This window comes from Lissotriton vulgaris, chromosome 7 (assembly GCF_964263255.1).
Source record: "Lissotriton vulgaris chromosome 7, aLisVul1.2, whole genome shotgun sequence".
NCBI lineage: Eukaryota > Metazoa > Chordata > Amphibia > Caudata > Salamandridae > Lissotriton > Lissotriton vulgaris.
Window position 1 is genome coordinate 1,064,750,714 of NC_141695.1, and position 13,334 is coordinate 1,064,764,047.

Sequence of the window (13,334 nt, forward strand, 5' to 3'; positions counted from 1 at the left end):
TAGCTACAAAACAATGTTACATGTAGGGTAGACTGATGTGCAATTCCATCGCAGGGACATCTAATCAATTCGTGAGACCAGTTTGAAACCCCAGGAAAAGAAACAAGACGGTAAAAGGAGTCGAAACGAAACTTGGTTAAGAGATACTTTTCATGGTTTGACAGAAAGAAGGACAAATACAACTGAATGCCAGGTGAGGTTTGTATCATCAGTAGATGAGTGTTTGTACGTTTGCCAATCTCTGTGCATAAACGTAGATCTCTAAGGTGATTAACACACAGACTCTTCAAGGCCTTCCTGGATATATCAAAAAGTGAGGAGGGGTCAGTAAAAAACAATAAGCAATTTAAATCTTTCAGGAAATTAAAAACATACAGTAACCGTGGAATCTTTTTCCAGTGAGCCAGGGATAAGCAGTCAGTTATTAAAGACCGAGTAAGGTGGCATTGCTCTTTTGTCCAAATACGGTGCCATAGGAGGATCGGCTGGTATCTGATGGTATCTGATAGATAATCCAGGCCGAGCTCAATATGGCAACCGTAGGTTGGGGCGCTTTGGGGGAGCGCAAGAATGTATTTCAAAAACCCATTTTAAATTTTTTGGAGCTCACCGGAAGGAGCATAACCCCAAACACATGCACCGTAAATTGCTATGCTGTGCCATTTAGCGTGGTAGATTTTGAGCAACTCGGCGGGAGCGGGTTTACCCAATTTCCTGGAGAAAGACATCAGCGCCGCAGTTGTACGCTGGAATAACAGTTTTTTACTCGCAGTGGCGGGTTTCCAGGTTATTTGGTCGTCTATGAGAATGCCCAGGTAAGGATATTCCCTAGCATAATCCAATCTGGATTATCCATATCCACCATTCAAATTACCTTCATACTTCACTATACTAACTCAACACTAATCAGTTATGGGTTCCAGAGTAGGGTGCTACTCGCCGAAAAAGCGATTCAACGCCTCGACAGGGGTAGTAAGCGACCAAAATAAATGCAATTACAATACAATACAGTGTGTACCTTTGAAAAACATGACACCCATGACATCAGCATACATTGTGCTTCTGCATGTAAATGGGTGAAGAGCAGAAAGGAACAGCTGCGGAAGCTGCTCGCATAGCGTGGCAGGGGACTCTCACTGGCCTTTGCGGGATCTCTTGCTGTGACAGGTGCAGTCTGAATACACCCAGGAGAAAGATATGTAATTTTGTTTGCACAAATTACAAACAATTCCAAAAAATTAACCAAAATTATGCATTATTGTTTGAAATATTGCGCCGTCTGCCAAAGAGTAGGTCTGCAAATTTATGTCTTTGTCAGATCAATACATAGATTTTTTCACAATCTTTTTCAGCATGAAGTTCTACTGCCCAGTAAAATCACACACTGGCCAAGGAAATCTGCAATTGGGGTTGACAGAGTTTTATTCCTGCAAAACAAAAAAGCTTCTTAAGGGGTAACTCTCACCCTGCTGCTGTAGGATAGGTGCAGGAGGGAAGGTGCAAGGGCATTCACAGTTACAGGACTGTCCACTGGACTCTGTCTTCTTTATCTTTCTTTGCTCTCCACAGTTCTTAAGTCACACAGACCCCAGGGAACTTGGACTTTCATCAGCCCATAGGGAAAAGGCAGCAGGGAGACTACCTTTTAGACCCTGGGAATTGATTGAGGAGTTGGTGTATTTAAATACGGTCATAAATATCAGTTTCACAGTTTTATTTTATTTAATGCGATTTTCTATAGCGCAAACTTTACCCGAAGGTGTCATAGCGCTTTACATAAGAACCAGTTGCAAAACATAAGGACTTAGGATTACATGCGTTACATAAAAGATACAAACAGAAAAAATTGCAAATGTACAAGATGTAAAGTCACACAAGGAGGAGATACAAACAGAAAGGAAAATTGCAAATTTACAAGTAGTAAAGTCACTCAAGGAAGATATACAAATGGATATACTCTAAGAGTCACATAGGAATGGTAGAGAGTACAAAGGTCTACTGCATATACTCATGATTAGAGTTATCTCTATATACATATATATACACATAGTAGATTTTCTCAGGTCAAGACCCAAATAAATAAATAAATAAATAAAACAGGAGAGCAGAGTTACATTAGGTGGGGTCGGAGGAGGGACACAGTTACAGCACAAAGGGAGGGTGGGAGGGATACAAGGGTATGGACAAAAGGCAAATCAGGAAAGGGAAGAAACATTTGAGAATCGTCAAGGGGGAAACAAGGGAAAAGGGTAAAGGACGAGGGAATGGACAAGATGGCGGGTCGGGTACCAGAGAAAAGTGGCCCACACCAGCATTAAAATGGTGGCCAGGACAAAAGAAAAAGTAAAGAAGTCCATGAGAGTCTGTGGCGGGACAGGCCGCTCCGATAAAGAGTGTTCTCTCGGGGCCTGAGGTGGGTATGTTCCGGAAGGGGCTGTGGTGTGCCAAGCAATATAGGTCGGGACTGGAGGGTAGACATGTCCAGGGTTAAATCGCAGGACCCAGTATGCACGTTGTGCCATCTTCTAGTGGCAGGTTAGTGTCTGAGCATGTTGCACCTCTAGACTGCGCATCAGTGCGGCGCCCCTCCTTACCCTTGCCGATGAGGTTGTTGATGTCCGGATCGACTCCAGTGCGGTAGCACTTCCTATGCTTTCAAACTGCACAGTGGTCTGAGTAGAAAGGCTAGGCCTCTGGCCTCTATGACATCACCCGAAGTGACCACTCTGGAACCTTAAGATTGCCAGCATAGCCCTTTGGACCTGTAAAAGCCCACTCCACCTTTGGAACAAGGGTTATGCGCCCTTTCCTAGGGCCAGTGGCGTTGCACGGAGGGGGCGGTCTTGAACCCCTCCTGGTCTTACATAAAGTTGTCGCCGGGGGAGCAAAAGCAGGAATGAACGCCAGCACACTCCCCCCTACCACTCTTCAGTGCAGCCTTCACGGTGGGGCAAAGCCACGGACGGGAAAGCGCCTAGCTGCGCTAATGCCAAAGGCCCTTATTTGCTCTCTTGTCGTGGCCTCTGCGCTGCTTCGCACCTCCAGGACCCTCTGCAGCTCCACACCCCAGATTCCTTCGCATTGCTCCCTGTCCCCAGGATCCTACACCGCTCCCCTACCTCTGCCACACAATGGGGGTTTTACTACTGCTTGTCAACTGTCTGCATTGATCTCCATCCCTCTCCCTCTGTCTACTGATTTGAGGCGTGGCCTCCATGTTCCCCTCTAGATTAAATGAATTATTTAAACAAACGATTTATAAATATGAACTCATTAGATATTTATATGGATTTAGCCTGAGTAACTACCTGTCTTGCTCGGGTTTATACACATTAACGTTATTGAAAGAAATAAAGAGATAGTGTTTCGAAATACATTAATAGTTCAGCCTGGCACTTTGTGTTTATAAGAGACGTTTTAATTTGGTCCTTTTGTTAAAACCCCTTCGTCGAGGTATACAGCATCACAAATTCTTAAAAAACAATCCTGTCTAAAGAATAAACCAAACAAAATGCAGCGACAGATGACAGCCTTACGAAGCAGGTGACTTAACCCTTGAAGCGTTGCTTGCACACATGTACACATCCTGTTTTTCTCCAAGTCATTTGTGTGTTGAGACGGGATAAAGCAACTACAATCAACGTGTTCCTTCCAGCAGCTGTGTGTAAACTGTAGTCTCTGCTTTACAGCCATTCCTAGCAGAATAGGCCAGAGTATACCAGCAACATACACTTACAGTGGCGTTGGAATTAGGTGTGCAGCACCCCCGTAAGGCTTGAAGTGGTTTACATGGAGAATGAACAATAACTGGGCCCTTCCAGTGTTTTTCTTGTGGCAGCGTTTGCTGTGTTTTGAGAACCTGACTTCCACATAGACACTGTGCTGTACTGAGGTGACACTATTGGCTGGAACCCCCTCTCTAGAAATTGTTCCAGTACCACTGGATCTTTATTTTTAGGAAGATATGAAGTCCCTCAGCAAACAACAGTGCATATATGATTTGCCTGCTCATGGTGGAAAGTAAAAGTACATTTGAGGCTTTTAAATTCAGAAGATAAAAAGATGCTCCTCACAGGCTGTTTTATGGGGAAACCTCTTGTGATTCAGGAATTGGCCCCCAGAACATAGCCATGAGGTTTTCGAGAACATAGGAAAATTAACAACAATCATGTATGTGAGCCACTTACCCCTTACATGAGTGTTGGGGAAGGTTGAGCAATCCAACCCCACAAAATACCTACCGGTTGAATCCCACTACCTGTAGTAGAGGCACACTACAAAATAAGATGAACCATGACAAATGTAAGAAAAGTTTATGGGTATTCACAGGCCTCTTGGTGCTAATTTTCCACTCTGGAAACACAGGTAAAATAACTTCTCTTAAAGGTTGGAGTAAGCATGTTTCCCTTATTAGAATGGGTAGTTATAATCCGAGATGTTTCAAAGCATGGGCAAAGTGGGCTCTGGCCCGAGCCCCAGCCTTTCAGGGGGTCCCTGATAGAGCCAGCTCTGTTCTGCAGAGAGCCTTTCCCTGATGACCTTGAATAATTCTTAGATAGATTGTTTTACATACCCTTTTCCTTTCATTTACTTGTTATGTGGGTTATGTGTTAGAGTCTACTAAAGACAGTTTGCAGAGAAATGTTATGTTTGTGTTTCATAAAACATCGATTAGCAAAGTTTCTTTTAGATCAATACACGGCCTCACAAATGTGAAATAGTAGGGCGTAGCAAAGATTATCTGCAGTAATATTAGAGAGCTGCTGTGTGTCTATATTGAAAACATCACTATCCCTGAACATTAGATGTAAACACATTTACAATGTGGACAAGTGTGCCTGCTCACTGTCAGTAGAGGGCAGGAAAATGCTGAAACTGGATCATAAATTCAAAGCTGTTCCGAACAGGGGCTCCCAAAATATATTTGGCCCAGGGCCCCAAAACTTTTCAAATGTCCCTGGTTATAATCATAGTCTTCACTGAATGATCAAGGTATTTGTGAATCCCTGAAAACTCAGAACCTTGCTCGAGAGTAGGGTTAAACCTACAAAGCTATAGGAGGAATATCTGACTTCACCAAATGTCACTCTATGAATCTTGTTATTAAACTCCGCTGAGAAAAGTATTCGTGTTCTTCTGAAATCTCGATTGTACGAGGGAAGCAAACACATTTAAAATGACGTCTTTCAGTGCCAAATGATATGTTCAAAACGTGCCGTCTAGCTTTGATTTTCATGTGTAAGGTTTATTTTTGCCTGACTTCGGCTTTGAGACGGATCTTTGCCGATGAACAGCGTTACATAAAGAAACGTTATCCATAGATACATAAGGTGACTCGAATGAGATGTCTGTGTGCATTCCGTGCGAGTGCGGGGCTTTGACCCCGGAGGTTATGAAAGGATTGCGGGGCCTTCATCTGCACAGGACCGCTCTTAAGCGGGCACTCATTCCGTTTGGGTTGGCACCCAGCCTCTCTCTTGCGGTCTGAAACGTGTGTGTCATTGCAAAGCATGGAGAAATGTGAACCCATCTGAAACGTTTCATCAATCAATAACGTGATTTTACAGTAGTTTCAAAGAAAATATACAAAAGACATACGATGCAATATTCTATAACACTTCATACTTTGTATTCGACAAATGAAACGCATTAGATATGTTGTTTGTTAAGTCCTGTAGCTGCCTCTTGCGATCGGTTTTAACACTCATTCTTTCCTTTCTTTGCAGCTAAGACGTTATTTGAGTTGGCCAAAGACACAGATGTTTCAACAGTTATTGACCTCTTTAGACAAGCGGGCCTCAGCTCCCATCTGACGGGAAAGGAGCGTGTGACTGTCCTTGCTCCACTGAATACAGCTTTCAAAGGTAAACACTGAAACTACTTCCTGTGGTTCACGGGTCTCTGCATTCAGGTGTTGCAAATTACTCATACTCCTGAACATTCTAGTTTTTAGATTTGTACCCATTTTAACATTGAAGTTTTATTTTTTTTTCTTTCAAAAGCCCATCATAGCCAAACATCACATTTACTGTTCCTCATACCACAATGTTTTATTCATGTAAACTTTGCAAATCCAAAATAGGAGTTTTTGGAGCCTTACTCGGAATTGGGTAGAAAGTGAAAATGTCGGCACTAACACTTTTTTTGCGCGTTTTGCATTTATTATGAGATAAGTGTTAAGACCCATTGTTCCCTTATTTTGCATGCCCAATTACCAAGAAATTATATTATATTAAAACTGTGCGGTAGGTGTTAATATTCTGCACAAAATCAGAAGCAACCATTTTTTGTGCACACTATTCCCTACTGAATACAGCAAACAAAGAATGGGTAGGAAAGAGTGCTAACAGTAATGGATTTTGTTAACTAAATAATAACATCATGCAACTCATAATAAGGCATCTTGCAATAACATCGAAAAAAGTATCACCTTCAGATGCTGCTTGCCAAAGGCACATGTTGTGCTCGTGTGTTCGAGCGATCACTTTAAATATGGCAGTCTGATGGGAGAATTCTCATGTCCTCCACAAGGAGAGAGGAATATTATTTGAGAGCCTATAAATATGAAAATTCAATGCAACAACACATGACAAGGGCATGAAAGGGGCAAGGAACTATTGGGATGTTAAAGTTGCCTTTTTGTGAAATATTATTTTATCCCGACCAAGGATCCCAAAAGAGTTCAGTCTAGATCAGGGACATTCTGGATAGGTTCTTTATGATGCTGAAGGCTTCTGCCAGTCAAGAAGGTCCACTTCTGTTTAATGTCTGGCTGGTCAGACACTCAAGACTCATGGAGTTCTAACTTTATTTATTCATTATGAGCTTTGTACACAGTCCAGCAGGGGTTAGATGAAGGACAGCTTGTCTTCAACATGCTATCTGGACTGCTTCATTTAAAAACCATGGCTGTCACTGCCACGAGTCCAGTTTATCCACTTGAGTTTATTGCCTTGGTGCCTTCCTTTGTGTGATGGTGTAAGGTCTGTGGAAGATCCATTGTTCAGAAATTAATTGAAGCCATGTGCATTATAAAGACTCCATGCAGATCTGGGGGGCTTTGGGGGTTTGTTTCTTAAATAAAATATTCAGACTTGCTACAGTGACATGGTGACTTGTTGGCATTGCATTTTTCCAAAAGTGCTCCAGCCTGTTCTGGAGTAGATACGAGTGGCTTCCATCTTTGAAAACCCACTCCAGATGCATTTATCTAGCCAATAATAACTATGCAAAGATGTACTTGGCCAAACAGACAAGGCCTTCAAGTATCCAGTAATGGTCTGCCTCAATATCTTCCTCATCCTAGCTCTCAATAGTGCTAAAAGTTCAGTCTTGCATCAATTAATCTTTAGTCCAGCAGTTGGGTGGAATAGCGGAGTCTTGATCATACTATTTGTTGATCTCCATGGCTTGTGAATAGGAGGCAACACATATATCAGGTCATGATGAGGTTTGACTGTCGTCCCATTCAGTGCTTAATTTGTGAAAGAATAAGTGCCAGTCCCAAAGTATCGCTTCGAAGCCCATCGCCAGTGCTGCTGAATATCGGGGTGCTGAATATCAAGTCTTGATTCTGCTCATGCCTCTTTCAGCCAGCATGAGACACTCCCTGCTCTTTTATCCCACTGTTCCAGGATTTTTTCATGCTTTCTTCCTTTCTTTCCATCTTACTCTTCCTCCTTCTTTGCCCCATTTGCATGTTTCTTTTTATTGCTGAGATCTAAGTCTGATGATGAAAAAAAAAGCTGGTTCCTCAAAGATTTGGGCCGTCGGACCCCACCTGTGACCACGGCTCAAACTAAGCACTGCCTTCACTACAGCACAATAGTCTGCATGGCACTCCATTATCTGTGAGCTCATTGGCTTTATGGAAACACCAAACGGCATCAACAACAATGGACAATACTGACTAGCACCCTACAGCAAAGGAAAATCATAGGAGAAAATACTATTTTTTTGGATAGGCTTTGAGTCACATCATACTCTATGATATCAATGAAACACATCTTCAGTTTCCTCTGGATTTTATCATCTAGCTTTATGTAGTAGTACCAAAAATCAACAGTAATCTCTAAATATGATATCTATCCCATCTCTCACTCTTACTTCAATTTCCAAGAATTTTATTATTTCCAATTTTACTTATAGTTTTTTTGGTGACTATATAATCTCCACTTTTGGTTAGGAAATGGATATCTGAGATGGATGGAAATTAGAAAATGATTGAGTCATATATCTTGTTCAGTAAAATATTTGAAATATGGCTAACATCATGTACTATGATTTTCAATAAAATGTTTTGGAATAAAAGCTCAACAGGGTTAGCTACAGAAGGTCCTACATTTGTTAATTTTGAGAGCTGCGTATTGGCTCATGTTGACAAAAGTGTATTCCTGGTATCGATAAGTCTTTGGTTAGTGCCTTTGTAGGTTTTGTGCACATTAAGAGTAGCCTGTAAAACCAGTATTTTATTGAGAAAAATTATTGTATTTTTAATTTATGTCAAGACTTTCTTTCTTTAGTGTACACTGTATCAATAGTTAGATTCTCCAATAGCAGACCGCGCAGAAAAATGCAAATAACATCCTGATTCTGCTCCCAAAAACCAGCCCTGCTGATGAATAATGCACACTGGATTGATTCAAAGATATTTTTGACTTACAGGGGCCAATTCACAGAGTATTAGTAGACGTCCAAAAGTTTCTCATTTGTGATTTCCAGTTACTCACCAAAGGATTCCTACTAGGCATACATGTATTTACTACTGTGGATTTCTCAACCACGAGTGGGTAGAATCCAGCAGTAGTCAAGGGGTGTGCATTTGTGTTACAAGATGTGGTTTGCCCTGCAGGTTTGTGAACATCCACAAACATTATCACTTGTGGGCATTCACGTCTGGAATCTGACCTTGGAAATGGTAGGAAAGTTACTCCAGCCAGGTGTTGGATTACCTCTCCTTCCAAGATGGGAAAAACGGATGACCCCATATTTGCTGAGAGTGCAGGGGGCGAGCTTTCTCATGGGTATTTTATTTCCACACAGGGAACAAATAGTCATAGTGAATAGGTCGCCTTTCATAAATCACATGACAGGTAAGCTAGTAAGCTTAGAAACCTGCACAAGACCTAACTTTCCAGATGTATTATTAAACCTGTTTTGAAATATCCAAAAAGTTAATAAGTAAGTTCAGACTCAAACTCAAACATAGGACTCTGCCTGCAGTTTTGTAGGTGAATAGGGCCCTTTTTCTGAGTCCTGTCAAGGTACAAAGCTTCATTAGGTCTCGCCCTGGGATTCGCATCCGAAGGATGCGTCCAGGGCGGAGACTTATAGTCGGCTGACACGGGGGAATGAGGGACACAAAACTGTGACGAGCGTGGATTGAGCTGCGTGCACGCGCGTCAACATTCACGCATGCGCACATCACAGCCACACGCATACACAGCACTCACGCATGCGCACATACACACGCATACACAGGCACACCCCCGTCACCTACACGCATACACAGAGACCCCTCCACACACACCAGCCCCTCTCCTCTCGGCTCCACACACACGCACACGCATTTACACTTACACAGACACGCAGGCACCCAGACAGGCAACCCCCCCCCCTCACACACACGCATACACACAGACTCCAGGACACATACACATACACACACACATGCACGCTCACACACATACACAGTCCGCCGCCGCGCGCGCGCACACAGATGCCCCCCGCCCCCCCCCAACAAGGCGACGCCCCACTCACCGGCATCCTCAGTGCAGCGGCTCCCACCGGCAGCAAGACTCTTCTTCCCTTCTTCGGCACCGGGGCGCAGGGTAGGCTCCTGCCTGCTCCGGTGCGCCAAACAATCGCGGCTCTTCCGTGGGAGGCGGGGTAGGCTCCCGCCCTCCTACTTCCGGTTGTCCCGCCCGGCCTGCCTGACTTCCTGGTAGAAGACACGGAATGTTCATGGCAAACAGACAGACAAAAAGTGTCTTAAGAATCTTTCGTGCGCCGGTAAAGTCATCGCGGTGCTGACCAGCAGAGGGAATGCACAAGGTAAGCGGCTCGCAAGGAGGTGGTGGGGGTGTGAGGCGAGGGACGTGATCTCGCTTAATTTAGTTTCGAGTAGAGCCCCCTGCCTCCCTCAACCGTGCCCCCTCCCCCGCTTGAAGGGGCCTGTACTATGCCCCTGGTGCCCATTTGGTTTGTATTGTAAGTTCGCAACTCATTATATAACACACGTTAGAGTTGCTCCCTGAGCCTATTCTTCAGGACATTGACACAGTTTAATTCCCTCACAGGTGGCCCGTGTGTGTGTTAATGTGTGTATATGACGTTGCACCTGTAGTTGTGAATGTACGCACGTCTGACTGGCGCGGAGGTGTGCATGCATACGTGTGCATCTATCTCTGGATGCGGGCAAGAGCAGAAATGTCCTCTCTCTATGTGTGCTTCAGTGGCCAGCCACTACTGCCTCTCCAAAGGACTTGCGGATTGCCTTGTGTTGCGATCAAACTCACTTCCGGATTTCAGTAACGCTAGGTGTTACCTGCGCATTATCAGGCAAGGCCTTTCAAGGGATGAGCTCCGGAGCTCATCTTTCTAACAACACGATCCGGCTGGAGCAGCGGGGACGGCTGAGGTGCTGAGAGGACTCGGTGCATCAGAACACTGATGCTGCAATGCAGGTTTTCTCTGAGCACTTACAGTCACTGTCACAACCGGCTTTCGTTTTCACTGTTAACAGCACATATTTCTTTTACAAGTGGGATTAAAGGAGGTAGGCAGAGGACCGTGTTCAACAAAAAGAGGGGACACGTATTGCATGCAATCCTCCAGAATTGGCACCGCTTTTACAATATACGCGCTGCTGTGATTTGAGGCCCTGTTGAACAGCTCCAACATTCACCAGACATCATTTCCTTCATGTAGAGACATGAAGAATGGCGGAGAGGGAGTTTTGAATATGAGGGACTATGTTAATGTAAAAAGGGCATAAAGTACACCCTGCCGTAATTCTGGTGCAGAGTGACTGCAAATCCTCCAGTGAGCCCACACTGAAGGCCAAGATTTGTCTGTGAGATACGGGAGACTCAGGGGCCCTCTTCAAATTCTGCCTGTGGGCCCCCTCCATTTTGCATTGCGTCATAGAGTGTAATGTGCTGTAGGGCACAAGGCGGCTGTCTGCTGCACATGGTACCTTTGTATATTTTCTTGTCTAGAACCAGATATTCCTTAATACTTCCCGGAAAATCTGTTCTTCTCGGAGGAGCTAGTGTGTCACCGAACAGGATGTGACACAGGGGTATCGGAGCTAGGGGAGTCAGAAACGCTAACATCATGGAAGGGCCTTTAATGGTGCAGGTTTGATGATGGAATACCTTTCTGCTCTTACATTATTTAAGGAAATGTGCTCCCTGTGCTTTCCAGTGAGGAGTGTTGAGTGTCCGGTGTAGTACAGAAAAATGGACATGCATCCTCGGATCAGATTGTGGCAGCTAGACATGCAGCAGAAGTTCGTTGTCACTCGCTTCCATTTCTGCACATTCAAGCACCTTGGACCGGAAAACGTACGCTTGTCCCTAATGTAACAAGCGCGAGGCCAGGTGCTGCAGCAACATTACAGTACTCCATTGCCGTGGGCCCAGAGCCATGAACTAGGTTTAAACCTTCTCTAATCTCAGTTCCTTCGTTAATCAGATGCACCGACCAGAGCCGTAGCCTCCATTAGCGCAGCAGGAGCATTGGTGCCGGGGTTCAGAGGCTCTATGTAGACACCCAAACACACACACACGGAGTGACAGTGAGTGCGAAGTGACAGTGAGTGCGGAGTGACAGTGAGTGCAGAGTGACAGTGAGTGCAGAGTGACAGTGAGTGCAGAGTGACAGTGAGTGCAGAGTGACAGTGAGTGCAGAGTGACAGTGAGTGCAGAGTGACAGTGAGTGCAGAGTGCGTGCAGAGTGACAGTGAGTGCAGAGTGACAGTGAGTGCAGAGTGACAGTGAGTGCAGAGTGACAGTGAGTGCAAAGTGACAGTGAGTGCAGAGTGACAGTGAGTGCAGAGTGCGTGCAGAGTGACAGTGAGTGCAGAGTGAGTGCAGAGTGACAGTGAGTGCAGAGTGACAGTGAGTGCAGAGTGACAGTGAGTGCAGAGTGACAGTGAGTGCAGAGTGACAGTGAGTGCGGAGTGACAGTGAGTGCAGAGTGCGTGCAGAAACAGTGAGTGCAGAGTGCGTGCAGAGTGACAGTGAGTGCAGAGTGACAGTGAGTGCAGAGTGACAGTGAGTGCAGAGTGACAGTGAGTGCAGAGTGACAGTGAGTGGAGAGTGCGTGCAGAGTGACAGTGAGTGCAGAGTGACAGTGAGTGCAGAGTGAGTGCAGAGTGACAGTGAGTGCAGAGTGACAGTGAGTGCAGAGTGCGTGCAGAAACAGTGAGTGCAGAGTGCGTGCAGAGTGACAGTGAGTGCAGAGTGACAGTGAGTGCGGAGTGACAGTGAGTGCGGAGTGACAGTGAGTGCAGAGTGACAGTGAGTGCGGAGTGACAGTGAGTGCGGAGTGACAGTGAGTGCGGAGTGACAGTGAGTGCAGAGTGACAGTGAGTGCGGAGTGACAGTGAGTGCGAAGTGACAGTGAGTGCGGAGTGACAGTGAGTGCAGAGTGACAGTGAGTGCAGAGTGACAGTGAGTGCAGAGTGACAGTGAGTGCAGAGTGACAGTGAGTGCAGAGTGACAGTGAGTGCAGAGTGCGTGCAGAGTGACAGTGAGTGCAGAGTGACAGTGAGTGCAGAGTGACAGTGAGTGCAGAGTGCGTGCAGAGTGACAGTGAGTGCAGAGTGACAGTGAGTGCAGAGTGACAGTGAGTGCAGAGTGACAGTGAGTGCAGAGTGACAGTGAGTGCAGAGTGACAGTGAGTGCAGAGTGCGTGCAGAGTGACAGTGAGTGCAGAGTGACAGTGAGTGCAGAGTGACAGTGAGTGCAGAGTGACAGTGAGTGCAGAGTGAGTGCAGAGTGACAGTGAGTGCAGAGTGACAGTGAGTGCAGAGTGCGTGCAGAGTGACAGTGAGTGCAGAGTGACAGTGAGTGCAGAGTGACAGTGAGTGCAGAGTGACAGTGAGTGCAGAGTGACAGTGAGTGCAGAGTGACAGTGAGTGCAGAGTGAGTGCAGAGTGACAGTGAGTGCAGAGTGAGTGCAGAGTGACAGTGAGTGCAGAGTGACAGTGAGTGCAGAGTGACAGTGAGTGCAGAGTGACAGTGAGTGCAGAGTGACAGTGAGTGCAGAGTGCGTGCAGAGTGACAGTGCGTGCAGAGTGACAGTGAGTGCAGAGTGACAGTGAGTGC

At 45.4% G+C, this 13,334-nt stretch overlaps 1 protein-coding gene across 1 annotated transcript in view; it reads left to right on the plus strand.

Annotated features, from left to right (window-relative positions):
- The window catches only part of TGFBI (transforming growth factor beta induced), a 225,671-nt gene that overhangs the window by 159,518 nt on the left and 52,819 nt on the right, over positions 1 to 13,334 (plus strand). The window contains exon 9 of the mRNA XM_086931518.1: positions 5,727 to 5,864. Within this exon, the coding sequence (XP_086787644.1) occupies positions 5,727 to 5,864 (138 nt within the window). The remainder of the gene's footprint in view (positions 1 to 5,726; positions 5,865 to 13,334) is intronic.